Source organism: Psammomys obesus, unplaced genomic scaffold (genome assembly GCF_907164565.1).
Source record: "Psammomys obesus unplaced genomic scaffold, mPsaObe1.curated_primary_1811, whole genome shotgun sequence".
Taxonomy (NCBI): Eukaryota; Metazoa; Chordata; class Mammalia; order Rodentia; family Muridae; genus Psammomys; species Psammomys obesus.
The window spans coordinates 101065-119807 of NW_026585580.1; the positions used below are offsets into that span (position 1 = coordinate 101065).

The window sequence follows — 18743 nt, forward strand, 5'->3', positions numbered from 1 at the left end:
AGGAAAACTACAGGACATAGATTAAATCCCCAAAGAGATCACAGCAGGCTGCTGCCACCTTGTGATAACTTGACATAAATACAAGAGCTATGAAATGAAACATGCAAATGAAACATGCATATAAAAAGTACTAGCAAATTAATACAGCCATTGAGATCAGTTTGGAGAAGTTTCAAAAAATTAAAAACTACCCCATGACCCAGACTTTTGCTATTTTGAGACAGGGTTTCTCTGTGTAGCCCTGGCTGAACTGAAACTCACTCTGTAGATCAGGCTGGCCTCAAACTCATAGATCTGCCTGCCTCTGCCTCCTCAGAGTGCTGTGATTAAAGGTGTGCCAACAGCAGCTTGACCCACAGTTTTCCATCGTGGGCATACGCCAGGGAACTCCATACACTACCAGAGATACTTGTACCCCCATGTTCATTTACACTTTATTCGCTATAGCAAAGAACCAGAATCAATTCAGTTGCCCACCGACAGATAAATGGATAATGAAAATCTGGTATATATATATATATCAGATTATAATATGTATAAAACAGAATAGTATTCAGCTATAATGAAAAAAAGAAACCACAGTATTTGTAGGGCCTGGGTATCCGCGGCCAAGCCTGTCTGTGTTGGATCCCTAGAACCCACATGGTAGAACCAACTCTCATAAGATATGCACTGACCTCCACAAGTGTGTCCCAGCCACAACCTTCACAAACACACACACAAATAATGCATTTTTTTTTATAAAAGCAGAGTATAAAGTCCACAGGTACAAAATAGTTCTATTTACTCAATGTCAATGTCTTGGTCAACAATATATAATTAGTCTAAATGCAAAGAAAGCTTTCTCCAATCCACCTTTGAGATCTGCCTGAGGCACTCTGGCCCAACAGACCTCAAAGCTTTTCTTAGACTAAAGTGCTTGGGAGTGGGGAATGGAGGTAAAAACACAAGCAACAAATGCAGAAAACAGCTGGGCCCCAAAACACAACTCAAGTCATGAAATGGACTTCCTGTGTTTAGGACTGGAAGGGGACTGAGCCAGGCCTTCTGTCAAGAGTCCTGGCCCTCCCCTACAGCTCTTGCCCATAGCAGCAGCCATTCTCAAAGGTTCCACCAAGTCCTGGGAGTCTCATCATCAGCTTCCATCACTGAAAGTTACTGGAGAATGGAGACAAAGGCAGGGGACAGGGTAGCACTTGGCAGGAACAACTTCAGACAAGCCCTGCTCAGATAAGGAAAACTATGCCCTCAGACACCATGACCTGGTTGTCATCCTGCATCCTGCTCAGTGAAGCCTGGATCTCCTCTGGGGTGAAAGGCTCTTCTTTATCCCGATTAATGGATTCTATGAGGTGGTTCATTCCCACAGACTGTGCATGAGCTTCTTGGAACACATCCAAGAGGGCCGCCTTAAAAGCCTTCAACCTGCCCAAGACAGGAAAAAAACATGAGTAGAGGAGGAGCCAGGCACAGTGGAGCACATATATAATACCAGCACCAAAGAAGCCCAGGCTGGGGGAAGCCACAAGTCACCATGTCTTAAGAAAACCTGCAGCTCTAAGGCAAGACTGATATGGGAAAAGCGTAACAGTAACTGTTCTTTCAATGTTCTGGGCACCCTTCTTTAAAACTAACCTACACTGCACAGTTTCCTGTAATTAAGGCACGAGGATCCTTTGAAGCCTGGAGGATGGTAAGAGACTGGTAATCCCACACACGACACAGTAAACCAGTTGGCACAGGATCTGGGTGACAGTTTACTCAGAGTACTTACAGAAACCCACTTGTCTTCACCAGTCTGTGACCTTCCTGTGCCTCAGGAGTGTGCCATGTAACAAAGAGTCTATGAACTTCATGTGCCTCAGGAGTATGCCAAACCTAAGATAAACCTAAGACTGTTTTACAGGGAATGGTTGGCAGTCACAGGAAGCCACCTCAGTGCCATTCAAGAATTTGTTTACAAATCTATACATCAAACGGTGAGAGGGGGGCATATGCCTTTAATCCCAGCACTCAGGATGCAGGGAAAGGGGGATCTCTTTGAGCTTGAGGACAGTCTGTTTACATAGCTAGTCCTTGTTGCAAAAAACAAAGAAGCTATACATTGCACCAACAAAGCCCACAGTTGCTGAGAATGAAATCTACCTGAGCCAATTCAGAAAGCAAAGATCAATGGCAGTTTCTGCAGAGAGGAATGACAATCTTTACTGTTTTAAGTATCTTTCCATGTTTGGCTGCATTGTCTTTTACACCTTAAAAAATTAACTTTAGCTATGGTGTTTCTTTGGTGTCCGGTAAACAAATTTCAGGAAAAAAAAGTATTTTCTGAAACCCTAGGGAAAATGCGTTTCAAAAAAAGTCATGATAGTTTATGGAAAAAAAAAAAAAAAGATGCATCCCACTGAAAAGAATCCAAGGCTACAGTAAGATACAAATCAAATTTTGCCCTTGGTTAAGTTGAGCCACTTCCTCCTGATTTAAAAGCAATAAAAATTCAAATTTCCAAAGAAAGAAGTAGTATGGCAAACAGACAGCAAAAATGCCACAAGCGTTCAGATACTTGCTTGCAACTGTCTGCGTGAGCCTGGCATTAGCAGTGGGGAGTGTTGTAACTCTTGGAATTGTAGCTCTAAGCTCATGAGAGAAGGCTGGTGGCACTCCACCTGGAAGCTGGGTCCCCGCCAGCAGGAACTCCCAAGCAGGAGCAGACACTCACCTAGATTCACTCAGCTCCACTTTCTGGGATTCCTGGGTCTCCTGAGAGCCGTCGGTCTTCTCTTGAGAATCGTCAGTCTTCTCTTGAGAGTCATCAGTCTTCGGAGTGTGCACTTCAGGGAAGCAATGGTTGCAGGGGTTGGGGAGATAGCAAGGTGAAGCCCTTTCCATGAACACAGAAGAAACCACCCCCTCCCGTCTTGCTGAGCCTGTGAGCCCTGTCTCCCACGGTTCTTACTGGACAAGGCAGGATAATACAGAGAGACCCCCAATGGATAGAGGAACTGAATTAGGTGGGAGACTCTACATGCCTTGCACCAGGAACAACAAAGGGTCATGACGAATAAAATGGCAGAACCAAGCTTATTTTCTCAAGTTTGCACCATGGGTTTCCCAAGGTCTCCAGAGGCAAACATCCTGGTCACAGAGTCTCGTGTGGGAGTCAATGGGAGCCCACGAGAAAAGGAAGCACAAACAGCAACTGGACGGGTCAAGAGGAAATGCTCACTCACCTTGAGGCATTTCCTTTTCTGCTTCACTGAAGTCATATGGGTCATAGGACTCCCCATCCTTGGCCTGAGTCTTCCTCCTGCAATACCCACAGCAGTCAAGAAACTGACAGATATGACTTTAGACAGCCCCATTTGGGGGCTCAGGCCACAGAGAAACATACAACCAGAATGAAGTACAACAACCAAAGTGAAACATCAGGCTCAGGCCCGAACAAACCACTACATTTCTTGACAAGACACTCTCCAGGCCCTGCTGCCCAGTGATCTTTGTCCCTATTATCAGCCTTACAAATGCATAGGCAGGAGCGAGCAAATAGCCAAGAACATCCAAAGACCTAATGATGGCGTCCCTTCTGCTAGTCAGCGCTATCTCCTGTGCCCAACTACCTTCCCCAGCAAACGCTACAGGGCCCTGAAGAGCCCGATGCTAACCAATGGCGCTCTTCCAGCTAAGAGTCTCTCATGTTACTTCTCATCCCCACTGTACCTCTTCCGACTCTGTCCAGGGTCTTCTTGGCTCTTCTCTTCTTCATCTTCCAGGTCTGATTCATCTTCACTTGGCTTCTTTCGTTTCTTCTCCTTCTCCAGGACCTAGAACCAAGCCAGGGGACATCACTGGCACCAAAACTGAGTAAGGAACCTTGAGTTGCTTCTGCATCAAGGTAGAAGTGACTTCCAAGTTTCTAAGACTTATCTCTAGCCTTCCTGGTCCAAGTCCCAGGACCAGAGGTAGGGACAGCCTATTAGCCGTCTCTCACACAGTAGGTACTTTCACACAGGGGAGTGTTTGGGGAGGTGTCCAAATCATTATGGGTAAGGGGGAGAGCCATTCGTTTATTTGTTTAGCTGAAATTCAACACCACTCCCAACCTCATAAAAAGAAAAGCAAGGTAGACCCACAGGTCTAAACCTTCAAGGTCTACAGATCTTCAGATGAGCAACAGGCAACTGGCACAAGGCTTCTATTAAAAACAGATTCTTTTCTCATACAACATATCCTCATTAGTTTCCCCTCCTCTTCTCCGTCCAGTTCCTCCCCAAAGCTCCTCCCACCCGGATCTACTCCTTCTGTCTCTCATTAGAAAAGAACAGGCCTCTAAAAGGTAACAACACATAAAGCACTAAAATGTAATTAAGATAAAACAAAAAAAAAATCACATTGGAGTTGGACAAGGCAAACCAACAGAAGGAAAAGAGCCCCAAGGGAAGGCACAGGAATCAGAGCCCTACTCATTCACATACACACTCCAGAATCCCATAAAGACAGTAAACAGAAAGCTCTGATGCATATGCAGGGAACCTGGTATAGACCTATGTAGGCCCTGTGATTGCTACTTTAGTCTCCAGAGTTCATATATTTGCTTAGGTGATTTTGAGGGCTTGTTCTCCTGGTTTCTTTCCTCCAACCCCTCTGGCTCTTACACTCTTCCCCTCCTCTTCCTCAGGTTCCCTCAAGACTCACCTTCTTGAAATAAGCATACTGAACCAGTTCCACAGCTTCCTCTGCATCCTGCAGGTCCACAGTCTTGCTCATGCGGGCCTTCGCATGGGCAGTGGCTAGTCGAATCAGAGTCTCCAGTGTTCGTGCTGTAACCGGAGATGTCTAGGGAAGACGCCATGAGGGAATTATTGCTGGGGAAACATGTCTCACTATCACTGCACAGAAAAAAAATAAAGGCGCTACCAAAACTGCTCAGAAAGCTCATGGTCTTCTCCATAGGTGGACACTATTTAAAGTTCAGATAGCAGCCTGTGCCCAACTAATGCCACACTCAGAAGTCTTTTTCTTCAGCCAGCACCAGAGAAGGCAAAGTTTCATGGCTGCACAAGGTACTGAGAATTAGGAGGCAGTTGAGTGCTCAACCCCAAAATTTATACTAGCCCCCTCAGGAGCAGGGAACAAGTGAAAAATAAAAGATAGTTACAACCACACAGGCAATCCTAGTTGAACCAAACAGAAACCAAGACATGGCTCTGCAAGACAGCAACAGGGCAGAAGGACGGGTAACAAGGACACGAAGAAGAGAGGAGTGATGAGAAGCCATTCTACACGTGTGAAATTGTCAAGAACTAAATGGATTTTTAAAAATTCATAAAGGTTAAGAAAAACAACCAAGGAAATATAAGTGACAGCATTCAAGGAGAGAGGAAAATTGAGTGAGGAAGGAGAAAACTAGCTAGCCTACAACTGCCCCAAAAAAGGTGAGTTGACAGCATGCAACAGGAAATCAACTCCTTTCTGCAAGGCCCACAATGCCTTGTAGGAGCTGAGCACTCACTCTGTAAGTGATTCCTCTTAACTAAGTACTGTCCAGGTGAGGACGTGGGAACCAAAGAGCTGGATCTGTCCAAGGCCACACGAAGGTAGCTAACCCCCGGTAAAGGTGAGCTATGAAGACAACTGTCTATAAGGAGTGCAATCTCACTCATAGAATGAGGAACCCAACGCACTCCCTCCAAGTAGTTCACAGCGAGGCTGTAAGCCAGCCTGTGTCTTTTCTGGCTGCTGTTATGTGATAGGATCCTTGGCCTAATGAATCACTGTGCTCACTTGAAGTTTCAGGGCACACTTGGGTCTCTCTGCTTATAGTCCTGCGAACTACAGTCCCTGGGAGATGCAGGTAAGTTCAAGGGCAGCTTTAAAAGTCACACTAGAAACTGCTCTTAATCATGGTCACTCAACTTCTAGTTATTTGTCTGAGTCTGTCCAAACATCACTGACAGTCACACCCATCTGGGGATTTCACATCCACTTTCTTCCATGTATCACACCAGGCACATAATAAATGTCTTTTTATCTACCTTTCTGCCTTCTCCTCTCAAGTCTGAACCCTGAGTTCTTTTCCCACCGAATATGAGAAGAGACAAGGTCAGGTCCCAGAAATTACTCATAGTTCACTGGGGGAGACCATTCCTATCTAAGGTCTTGGTTTTCATTTCCTTCAGAAAAGGGATAGATAAATGTGTAATAACAGATAGTTCTCAGACCAGGAAGGGTGGTCAAGTTAAAACTCCCCAGGTTACCAGAGAGCAGAAACTCCTGCCCTCCTCTTGCCAACCCTTGAAACCACAAGCCTTGATGCACTCACCCGGGCAGTGTCTGAGCTCATGCTGTCCTGACTGCGCAGGCGTGAGTATTCTTCCGCAATGTAGGCTGCTGACTCTGGTGTCAGGATGGGCTTTATGATTTTGGCCACATGGATGTACTTCTTCATAAAAGCTGCGCTCACCATCTTCTCTCTGGATCCAGGAGAACAAATGGCATTTTCCTAACCCATCTGGGGCAATGTTTTACCTCTCAGAGAGGGCAGGCCCAATGACAGTACAGAGATGAAGCCTAGAACCCATCATCACCTGTCCCAGGGAACACACACAGCATTTCTAACATTCTCTATTTAATCTCAAGTTTTTTGTTTTTGTTTTGTTGTATTTTTTTAAGACAGGATTTCTCTGTGTAGCCTTGCCTGTGGACCAGGCTGGCCTTACCTCAGAGATCAGCCTGTCCCTCTCTCCAAGCATTGGGATTAAAGGCGTGCACCACCACTGACTGGCTGTTTTGTAGTTTATTTGCTTTGATGCTATGAATATGGGTGTTTTGCCTGCATGTATGTCTGTGCACCATGTGCATGCCCTTGTCCATGGATGACACAGGAGGGTCCCCTGAAACTATAGTTACAAACTATTATGAGCTGCCATGGGGGTTCTAGGAACTGAACTTAGGTCCTCTGGAACTGCTCTTACTTGCTGTGCCATCTTCCATTTCTAGAAATAGGGTCTTACTATCTATCACTGGCTGGCCTGGAACTCATTGTGTAGATCAGACTGGCCTCAAACTCACACAAATCCACCAGCAATGTTCCCCATTATTGTATGTATGTACCATCACACCATGTACCAGGCCTATTTATGTGGAAATACTGGCTCAGAGAGGAATAGGTCAAGTCAGATATGATACAAAGATACTTCTTTCTATAGCATGGCCAGAGGGCACAAGAATCTACACTTCATGCTCTGAGCACCCATGAAGTCTCTACTCAAGTTTACTTTTAAAAGTCTCTACTGCTTGCTACCTACTAACGGCCCACAAAAATTTCCACAAAGATCCACAGACCACATCAGAGGAACAGATCACATACCTACTATCACTTGGGCACAATGTCAAAAAAAGTTTCAGAGACAGGTTATTTGTAGTCCAGGCTAGCTTCAAATTCCTACCTTAGCCTTTTGAGTGTTGAGATTACAGGTGTGAGCCATGCCTAGATGTCAAAACTTTGTTTTAGGAAAGACCTGAGCCAGGGCTGGCTCAACCACAGACATATGCAAGGTCATGGGCTAGGACAAACGGTTCATCTGTAGACCCAGAAAATATCTAACGTGAAGAAAAACCTCAGGTCTCTTTACGAAGAAGTGAGAGGGTGCTCACTTCTTCTTCTTGGTCCCATGAAGAAGGTTGTCGTGCTTCTCATAGATCCGGGTATCCTGCTGGTCGTCCGGGGTAAAGTCGGGGTCATCTGTGGCCAGGATATCCACCGAGCTACCCAGTGGCAGAGCTGGTAAACATGAAGACACAAACGAGATTAAGGGGTTTAAGCCAAGAGAGCTTGCCTCTTCTGTAGCACAGAAAGGAATGAGACCACAAGACTTAGAAAGCAAGGACCCAGGAGGAAAGAGACACATGGCCCTCACAAACATGAAGATTAGAACTACCCAGAAGAAGCTAAGAGATACAGGGGATCCCAAAGTGGACAGACAATCTCCAGTGAGTGAGCAGTGAAGGGAAGAGGAGGTGAGGCCAACTGCAGCATTAACAGACACAGAATGGCCTCGGCCCGGCCCTGGGGCATCTTTTAGAGCCCCCTCACTAGCCGTTCCTGCCACTCCATGCACTCACCGTCACCGTCCTGCTCCCCGGGGGCTCTGTACTGATGCATCCTAAGGACGTGGTCAGAGATCTCCCGATCCTGTTCAGGATCCATCTGATCCAGCATGATGAAGAGCAGGTCAAATCGTGACAGCAGGGAGTCCTGCAGCCCAATGTTCTCCATAGGAGTCTTATACTGATCGTACTGGAGAACACAAGAGGACAACCGAGTACAGACAACAGCAGCAGGAAGAGCATCAAAGCCAAATCAATGCTGAAGTGAACCACGCAGAATACGACAGGCAGACCGGGACATAGCTCAGTGGCAGAGTGCTCGTCTGATGTGTGTGAGATCCTGGGTTCCAGCCCTAGGATCACTGGATAACAGTCAGATAGACTATTTAAAAATAAACAAACGCACTGGGATGCCTTTATTCTCAGCACTCAGAAGGCAAAAGTAGGCAGATCTCTGAGTTCTAGAACAGACCTATATAGTGAAACTCTGTCTCAAAAAACAAACAAAAAAACCCAAACCAAACCAAAACACTACACTACACAAAACACCCACAAATAAATGAACACAAACAGCATAGCTTTCTTTAACTAAGGACTGCAAACACTCTATCAGGGAAGTCACAAAAAACTGTCATCAGGAATAGGTTTCTGGATGCACAATGATCATAAAATAATTCAAAACCAACCACCAATGAATCTAAGTCTCTGACATTGCTGGCTTCTGCTGCATCATGCAACGTTAATAAAGCCTTGTTCTGAACACACACGTGCGTTTTCATTATGCATGCTGCATGACCCACATACACACCTGAAGACCAAGGCTCACAGTTGGGATCACTGAGATACAGTGCTTCTACTGCTCATACAAAGTCTCCTAAGACCAGAGAAGCATAATGGCCTAATTACAGAAAACATACAATGGTTTCCTTTTTTTGTTTGTCTTTTTGAGACAGGGTTTCTCTGTACAGTCCTGGCTGTCCTGGAACTCTCTGTAGAGCAGGCTGGCCTCAAACTCGTTGGGATTAAAGGCATGTGCCGCTGCCACCACCACCCGGTTGACTTCATGGTTTCCTAACATCAACTGTTTGGCTAGCAAAATCCAGGACGCTATCTCAAAAACTAAGGTGGAGAATGATGAGGAGGACACCCAACACTGACACAGAAAAAACACACCTGCCTATAAGCAAGCACTCGCACGGACATGTATGCACACATGCACGCGTACTGCTCTAATCCAAACAAAGTAAAAGATGGGTTAAGTTTTGGATCTCTTAGTCCCCTACAGTAAACCCCTCAGTCCAGCTATTAGGCAAAGCCAAATCAATCCAAGAATGGTGGTTGTGGACCTGATTCCACTTACCCTGCCATAGACTGGATTGGCAGCTGCCAAAACACTGCAGCGGGCGTTCAGCCGAGCATGGATGCCAGCCTTTGCAATAGTCACTCGACCCTGCTCCATCACTTCGTGGATGGCTGTACGATCCATGTCAGACATCTTGTCAAACTCATCAATGCAAACCACTCCTCGGTCAGCCAGGACCATGGCACCAGCTTCCAGGCGGCGCTCCCCTAGGAAGAGAAAAGGTAAATGCACGTGCCATGGCCTAGGTGAGAGGTTAGAGAAGGAGCTCGGTCTCTCTGCCTGGCACTTGTCTTCACAGTGCATGAGAACTCAGTAAGGAGATTTCGCCACAAGACTTGCTAGGAAACCATGTTATTTCTCAGGTCCACCCTGCAGTCTTGCTAAGCCCTCAACAAGAGCCTCTCACTTCTACAGACTCGCTCTCCTCATTACACTCAGGTGACATCCAACTAGAGCTTCTTTCCTGTTCTTCAAATCTTTCCCCTAATTTCATTTTTCCCTTTCTCATAAGTTGCTCTTTTCCCTTTTGCCACCATTCTAATCGTCTTCTAGAACCTATTTCTAGCAAGAGACCTAAAGCCTTCAACAATTTACCTGCCTCTCCAAAGCTTTCGGCCTTACAACACACCCCACTCATCTTTCAAATGTGCCAAACACAAGCCAGCGCCTACAGTAAGTTTACAGAATCTGCTCAAACACACGCTGGACCTCTGCCAAGGGGCCTCAGGCCCTTACCTGTTTCCTGGTCTGTAGTGACAGCAGCTGTGAGACCCACTCCAGATGAGCCCCGGCCGGTGGTGGGAATGGCCCTGGGCGCAGTGCAAAGCACATACCGCAAAAGCTGGGACTTGGCCACAGACGGGTCACCTACAGGACAAGGCAGTGATGATTCTCTAGGAACCTCCCCACGTACCCCAGCCAGCTCAGCTTCCACTGCATACTTCACTGCACAATCCACATAGTAACTCGATATTAACTGTTACTTTCTCCCCTTTTCTCATTTGCAGAATACAGTCTAAGTAAAATAAATCAAGAATTTCAGGAGTGGTTTTCACAAGCATACATTTTAGCCTTCTGTACTTTGATGGGGCTGAGATATGACCAGATACAGACAGTACAATTTTATATGCATGCTCTCACAACCCGTTCCTCAAGGTAAACACATATCGGTCTAACACATCCCCTAGCACCATACCTATTAGAAGAATATTGATGTCTCCACGGATATGGCTGCCATTTTCAAGTTCCCTTTCCACCCCTCCCAAGAGCAGGCAGAGGATTGCCTTCTTGACATAGTCATGCCCATGAATGCTAGGGGCCAATGAGCGGGCCAACTGCTCAAACACATCCTAAAGGAAAAAGAATCAAGAGTGAAAAACCTAGTGACACCTAGTGGGGTGTCTGGAGCCCACAGCGAATATAAACTAGGGTTCTAAAAGCAAAAGCTTTGTTCTAAGACAATCCCATTATCAGACAACTAGCAGGGTAGGTAAAGGGGCAGCCTACAACCCAAAACTTCCAGATTAATCTTCAGGAGCATATACCTGCAGTTCAGCACCTACCAGTCTGAGGCAGGGAATTGTGACTTAAGGGCAGCTTGCACTAACTAGGGAGTACCCAGACCAGTGTGGGCTACATAGTTAGATTCTGTCTCAAAAGTACTGATGGCGGCAGGGAAGTGAAGTCCCCTGGGCCTCCATGAGGCTGTTGGCTCTGCATAGCTTGTCCTTTTCGTCCCCTTTCTCTTTCAGGTGGCAGCCAGGGCCTGCGCATCCATTTCTTCTGACACTCCAGAGTCCTCCCTCCCACATGTGGCTGCCTACCCGCCACATCTAACTCAAAGAGCACAGCTCCCTCTTTCCCATCTATGAATCTGTAATAAGCTTCTCTCCAAAGCTAAAAGAACAGGCCGAGGACATACCTCAGTGGTACAGAATTCGGCTAACACAAACAAGGTAAGGCCCCTGGATCTAACCCCCAACACAGTAAGGATATTCCAGCTCAAACAAACAAAAACTGGGTCTAAAATCTATTTCATGGCCTGGCAATAACTTTTATTGCACATGTGAATACTACTTTGCTCGACTCTAAGTGTGCACAGCCTGTCTTTATAAAGCCAGTAAGATGGGTAATGGTTTCTGTGGCCAAGCCTAACCACCTGAGTTCATCCCTAGGTTCCACAAGGCTACTTAACCACCACACACGAGTGAGTACATACACACAGAAAGAGAAAATTAAGGAAATACGATTTAAAAATAAAAACCCAGGGGGTAGCACATGAAGGAGAATCAGGAGTTCAGACACAGCCTGGGCTATATGAGACTCTGTCTCAACAGAGAACTAAGCCAGTTAGAAACAAGGCTGGATGGTACGGATATTATAATCTGTACCATCTCATTTGTACACACTCATTTGCTTTAGATTGGACTGGGAAGCCCAGAAGACAGAACAAGTATTACCAATTAAATGGCAAAAACACCCTTAAACTGCCAGTTGAAACAAAATTGGAAGCTAGCAACAAATACTTCAGAGGGAAAAAACAAAACAAAAAAATAGCTTCTCCCAGATCTAGCAGAGAGACAGCCACACACAGACAGGACACAACACTTTCAAACCAAACCCATCAACTGACCTTGGAGCGCGTTTTGCTGAACTTCTTGATCTTGGCTATGTCGTCAGCAGAGAATGCAGGCTGAATGTCCTTGCTCATCTGTTTCACGTTACAGGCGATCAGGACAGTCCTGCAACACAGTGGAAGGGAAGCCTGGCTGAGCCTCCTGCAGCGCTAAGTGTTCTTGGTCTAGTAAACTAAGCAAGAAAATGGGAGGCAAGAACTCGGCTCAGCCCGACATCCACAAGCCACAGTGAGGACGGAATGCCCAACAAACAAGTGTATACGTAAAGGAGTTGGGAATCTCGGGCGAGGCTAGTCATGAGGCTGTATCTATTTTGGGCCTGCGATGGTCCACATTCCCAATGCTGTATGGGAAGAAGAGGTACGAGTCGCCTCACCTCACTGGCCGGCAGTATGCACGCTCCATCAGTCAGTCCCCTGTAGCATATGGCAACCTGGAGCCAAAGCATTACTAGGACAGAAGCTGCCAATGGAGCCCCCAACATTTCACAGCAGGCCCTTACCTGAAGGTCCCTGAGGTGTAGCCGCCCTTCTTCCCCGGAAGGCAGCGGTAGGTCCCCACCACCTGAATTCTGTCGCCAGGCTTCACTTTATCCACCAGGTCGTCATCCAGAATGACGTCCACAGAGCGAGGAAGCTGACCAGCAGGGGCCTTCTCTGGCATCTCCTGGATGGTAATGGTCTGGTGGTCCTTGTAGACAGACAGGCCATACTCTGTCTCCAAGGGGTTGTTCTCTTCATCCTTAAAACACACACACAAAGTTAAAACATCTTTCTTGAAACTTTACTATCTAGAATCATGATAAAGGGTATGCATCTCTTCTGTCCTCCTAGCCTGGGCTCTGAATTCATAACAAACCAGAAAACGAAAGGTCAGTTTTCCTTGATGGATTGTGGTGTACTAACACCAACGTTAAAATCCTGACTCCCTGAACTGATGCTGAATTTGGTTACAACAAATTGTGATTACAATTTAATGTGGTTGTTTTGTTCGTTGCTTTTTTTCTTTCCTTTGTTTTTGTTTTGTTTGTTGGTTGTGGTTTTTTTTTTTTTTTTTTTTTTTTTTTTTTTTTTTTTTTTTTTTTTTTGTTTTTTTTTTTTTTTTTTTTTTTTTTTTTTTTTTTTTTTTTTGGAGATGAGATTTCCCTTTATAGCCCTGACTATTCTGGAACTCTTTAGCCCAAGCTGGCCTTGAACTCAGGGATCCAGCCTCTTCCACAGTGACTGGCTCCAATGCTGCTTTCCCCCTCCCACAAAATACCCAACAGAAACATGCATGCAAAGCTACCAACTACTCACAGCAGCACCATTCCTAGCAGGCAAAATTTTAAAAATAATCCAAATCTATTATAACAGAATAGGTACATGGGGCACAGTCACACAAATGAACACTGTGTGTAGGACATACTTGAAAGCATATACAATGCTACATAAATGCTGCTCAACTCAAGAGCATGTATATAGGAAAATAGGCTAAAACAATCTTTACTGGAAAGACAACAGGATTGTTAGGCTTGGGTACACATGCCTTTAATCCCAGCACCCAGAAGGCAGAGGCAGGTGGCTCTCTGTGATATGAGTTCAAGGCCAACCTGATCTACACAATAAGTTCCAGGACAGCTAAAGCTATATAGAGACTCTAAGACAGAGAGACAGAGAGAGAGAGAGAGAGAGAGAGAGAGAGAGAGAGAGAGAGAGGGAAGAGAGAGAGGACAGTCCCTTCGATAGGGACTTTTTTTTCAAGACAGAAAAGAAAAAAGTGTAGCCATGGCTGTTCAGGAACTGGCTTTGTAGACCAAGCTGACCTCGAACTCAGGGATCCATCCATCTATCTCTAACTCCAGAGTGCTGGGATTGAAGGTGTGCACCACTCCTCACCACTACTGGCTTTACCAGGGATTTTAAGCACTGGTAACTTTGTTTCCCACTTTAGATGCTGGTTGTATGAGTATATTCTGCTTGTAAAAACTCGAACTACACACTTAAGTGCTATCATATAATATAATATATATATATATATTATATGAAACACATGTTTCTATTATTCCACATATAAACATTAATATTTACACATTTTATATTATATATACTAAGTTTACATAAAAAACATTAAGATGTGTTTCCACCATAAGTGAATTCCCTAAAACCACCAAAGCCACTGTGTCTATTGAGTGCTCACTATGTGCCAGGAACTACTACTATTACATGGAATTATTGTAACCTTACAAAAACAAGTATTTTCTACTTCACAGACAAGGACAATTTTATGAGAAAGGGATATCCTTTAACTAAATGAGTATAGACATAAAAAAAAAAAAATCAGTATTAACAATCTCCTGTCTCATCTTACAAGAAAGTTATCAACTTTTCTCACTCTGAACAGCAAAAAGAAAGCCTTTCACGGTCTTTTCCCAAATCCACTGGGATGTCGGCAAAGATTATACAAGAGCATAATGTAACAAAAGTATTCCATTTTACTTTTAGAAAGTACATTGTGTTACTATGATTACAACTGTTAAAACACCTGCCATCCATGCTTTTTCTTCTGTTGGGCCTTGTATATTCCAACTTTTCTAAACGTTACTGTGTGTGTGTGTTTGTGTGTGTGGTGCACACACTCTTGCACGTGGACATTAGAGCATGGCAGCAGGAATCCTCATTTTACCTGGGCTGGCTGGCCAGTAAGCTTTTGGGACCTACCTATCTCTCCTCTCCAGAGACAGGTGGGATTAGAAGACACGCACAGGTACGTACGCCCAGCCCTTTGCTTGAGTGCTGGGGACTCAAACTCAGGTTCTCACATTTAAAGAACAAGTCCTCTTCCCCACGACACCAACTCCCTAACGATAGTCTTAAAATGTGGGATTTCTACATTAAACTATCTTGCATCCAATCTGTCTTCTGAATTAAGCCTTACCTCACATGATCTACTTTTTAGAGCAGAGACTCCAGACACTATGCCACTCTTGAATTAAAACAGCCATCTCTGAGCCCTTGAGGAAGCCCAACGAATTCACGTGCTCACCTTTGTGGGGTAAACGGAACTGGATGGGAAAGCCACCAGGGTCGTGAGATCAGAGTAGCGTCGCTCTATGGTCTTCTTAGTAGCAGGACAGTAGTGAACACTGCGAACGACTTTGGGACGGACCAGAGAGCCTAGGAATGCAAAGGCGTGTGTCACCCAGCAACACACTGACATAGGAGGGATCTAAACTCTTTCAAGGCCTTTAAATGCTGTGTCCTTCCAGTAACATTAACACTTTACTTCCTTTTAGTAACATTTGTCATTTATTCTTCTTTACATTAGCACATAGGCTATCACTCTATCCGTGTAAAACTGTAAGTATCAGTGGTATCACCTACGGGACAGTTCAGGGTTTCACTAAGATCTGAGGAGCAGGGCTCCTCCAGTTTGGGGATTCACCATTCCGCTACACTGGTCATCACTTCCCTTCCCCCTGTAGCTGCGGACCCAGAGTTGTGCTCCACATTTCACTGTTTAATTTCAATGCTCCACTTCTCTGAAGCTACACGTTCCCCTGACCCACGACAACCCTCGCGGTTTCTGGACCTCCTACATCTATCCTCTCATTTTATTAGGGCCCTGGCACCATTTCCAATCCACTCACATTTAGTAACAATGCCTTCCACACAGACCACACAGCTGAGGAAGCAGGACGTGAGAGTCCGGGGAGAGACGTGCTTTGAGCCAAAGCTGCCTTCCAATCCGATGTAGAACTCATCATACTGCTTGGCATAGGTAGCATCAATGGAGGCCACAAAGTCCTTCAAGGCCCGTTGGAAGGCAACCAGCTCCTCAAAAGCATTGTTCAGGAGGCTGCATGTGGTCAAGACAAAGAACAATTAATTAGGCAGAACTTAAGACAAGAAGAAACACTCTTTGGTCATTATGATCGATGAAAGAAAACCCCATTCCTACTTTGTCCTGCCAGTGGATAAGGCTCAGTAAAATACAGAAATGAGGTTAACTTCAAATCACCAAAAATGTAAAAAAAAAAAAAAAAAAGATACTCAGCAAAACACTGTAAGACAGAAACACCAGGGAGCAAAATGTGCGCCACCGCCTCTCTGTGAGACAATGACAGCCTCTAGAGCAAGCCCATGCAATACAGGTCTTTCTCAGGGAAGCCTGTTCTAACCTAAACAAGAGGATGCCTTTCTCACTCAAAACCAGCGGATCCCCCCTGAAAACCCTGTTATCACTCACCGGTTTGCCCTCTTTTCATTTTTCCTGCGCAGGTCATTCACATTGACAATCAGCCGATACTGGTTGTCACTGATCAGCTCCAGAACTTTGTTCTGGTAAATCCCTTGGTCTTCCTGCAAAGCAGAAACAAGACAAATCAAATTAAGCAATCTGATGCACAAAATGAAGACATTATCAGATCAGCTCATGACTCAAAAGTGTTTCAGGACAGAAGCAATTCTTGAAACAAGCTCTGAAGCTCAGCTCAATTCAAAGTCTGTGTTCTTCAAGTTCTCCCCTTCATTCACTAGTCTCAGATTTCACCTACAACCTAGAAGCATAAAGTCAGTGTCACCCAGGGTTCCTTTCTGTAGGTTCTTGGTTTTATTGGTAGCAAGCTTGGATCTCCAAAGCTGCCTAGCAGGAGATACAAAGAGAAAAAAAGGTTTGTTCCGAACTCAGGGAGGATCACTACAGAGTCTAAAGCTAGGCTACAGAGTGTGACTGTTTCAAGAGCAACAGCCAGAAGAACAAGCAAGCAGACAGGTTCTCATGAGATCCTATAAATACTGGTAGAAAGGGTGGCCTCTGGTGAAAGACTGCCCTGAATATAAAGGACAGCTAGCTCGGGATTCAGATAAGTGTTAGAAGGTAGCTGGAAAGAGGAGGAAGTCACAATGCATGTAGGCTCAGCAATCGGGTCTGAGGCTGCATCAAAGAACTAACCACATGACAATCTTTTCTGAATTCTTTATCTTGTCCTCTGGTGCGAACATGCTTCTCCATCTGTTAGGACGGTTTTTCCTAGATTATAAAACAGGCTAGGCCTTTCTGGACAAGGAAAACATACCTGCTGTCTACATCAGTAAAGCTTTAGTGACCACTGACTACTCTATTTGTAAAGGGTTTCCTGACCATGGGGGGATTCTATTTATGTCAAAATAAAGATATTCAAAAGTCCAAAGTGAGGACTGGGAGCTACAAGGTTGTCATCAGCAAAGATGACACTGAATACCAATTATGTCACTTACACGATACGATGCTAACATATCATATCGATACTCACATGTCTCAAATGGTGCCCAGGAAGTAGATGGCTACAGGCAACCCTTTCTTCTGACCTAGCATCCCCTATCACATGCTATCCTGATCACCAACAGTTCTCCTGTATGCTTACATTTTAATTGGGAATTAAGATGACCTAAGCACACTAAGTAAAAAGCCTTGCTAATATAAAAATTTAATTTTAAAATCAAGATGTTAACATGCCTGACCATAGCAGACTTAATTTCAAAATCATGATGTATATTTCAAATATACACAAAAAAAATTTAAAATTGCTTTTCACTGATCAACAAACTTTCGGTGCTCATCAACCTCCTACAGCTTTAAATATTGGGTTGCATAGAAACCCCACTCTACCTGAATACAAAATACTTTTGATCCAGCATAAAGAAAGCTGCCAGAGTTAGAAGTGTCCCCCCAATCCCAGCACAGCCCCTGAGCCAACTACAACAGCCCTAGGTGCTTCCTTCCAAGTTAGTTAGGATAAGAATGACCATTTGTTTACATCTGACTTAAACAGGTGGGGTCTCCACGTGAATTTAGAAACAAACTAGATGGCTTTGAAGAGAAAACAGCAAGCACAAGGCCCTGGGGACCATCTACACCACCGCAAAAGACGTGAAAAAGTAAGGGAATCAGCAGCAGGAAAAAAAAGGAGTGATGAGATGAGAAAGAAATGATAAGTACACTGTACGTGTAAGACACGAATATATATTACATATATATGATCTTGAGGTAAGTCTGACAAAGAGCACAGGAAGCTGCAGCCCAAAAGAACAACCGGCGGCTCTTGCCCTCCGCGGGGGCCCTAGCAACGGCCGGGTCACCCGCGGGAACCCCAGCATCCAGCCCGCCCCCGCAGCCTCACCCCATCATCCAGGAAGTCCAAGTAGTCTCTCTGCGCCTCCCGCAGCTCCGCGTCGTCCAGCACTACGGTCCCCGCCATGCCGCTGCCCCAAACTCACCGCCCCAGGGGACTCCGCGCTGGCGCGAAAACCTCCCAAGTTTTCCCGCCAAGGAAGTTTACGGTGGAGGAAGCGGAAAGCAGAGGCGCGTTATGATTGGCTGATACCTACACTAGCGACCTTCTTCTTAGGCCGGATTGGAGGGCTGCGCTCGCTTTCTCCGCCTTAATAGGAAGACCGGCCAATGGAGCAGAAGGAGGCTCCACGACCTCGGAGCAACTGGACGTGTAGGAAGCACTGCATTCTGGGAGTTGTGGTCCTTTTCGCATTTTTGACCGTAGGCGGTTTTGTCAAGAGGGCAGGTAGGATTTACTGAGGGGTCCAAGTTTGGGCCACATTGAATTTTGATGGAAAGTAGTAAACATTAGAGAAAGAGAGGGTTTTTTTTTTTTTGAGAGATTCTGT

The 18743-nt window shown here is 45.2% G+C and overlaps 1 protein-coding gene across 1 annotated transcript; it reads right to left on the reverse strand.

The window, feature by feature from the left end:
* Positions 1 to 754: 754 nt before the first annotated feature.
* On the reverse strand, positions 755 to 18332 carry Mcm3 (minichromosome maintenance complex component 3). Its single transcript, XM_055605779.1, has 17 exons — positions 18242 to 18332; positions 16330 to 16442; positions 15731 to 15939; positions 15127 to 15257; positions 12605 to 12843; positions 12099 to 12207; positions 10662 to 10815; positions 10202 to 10333; positions 9464 to 9672; positions 8119 to 8293; positions 7651 to 7777; positions 6317 to 6467; positions 4690 to 4830; positions 3715 to 3818; positions 3228 to 3304; positions 2717 to 2828; positions 755 to 1425 (listed from the first exon to the last, which is right to left on the reverse strand). The coding sequence occupies exons 1-17, from the start codon at positions 18317 to 18319 to the stop codon at positions 1227 to 1229; spliced, it is 2460 nt and encodes an 819-aa protein (XP_055461754.1). The 5' UTR covers positions 18320 to 18332; the 3' UTR covers positions 755 to 1226.
* Between the last annotated feature and the right edge of the window lie 411 nt (positions 18333 to 18743).

What these genes read in the sequence shown, in the direction of transcription:
- Mcm3 (XM_055605779.1), bottom strand. Translation starts at nt 18,319, where the DNA reads ATGGCGGGGACCGTAGTGCTGGACGACGCGGAGCTGCGGGAGGCGCAG. An exon ending in CATGGGACCAAGAAGAAGAA is followed by an intron (nt 6,468 to 7,650) that starts GTGAGCACCCTC and finishes TCCTGGATCCAG; the next exon opens with AGAGAAGATGGTGAGCGCAG. An exon ending in CCTGGACAGAGTCGGAAGAG is followed by an intron (nt 3,305 to 3,714) that starts GTACAGTGGGGA and finishes TGGGTATTGCAG; the next exon opens with GAGGAAGACTCAGGCCAAGG.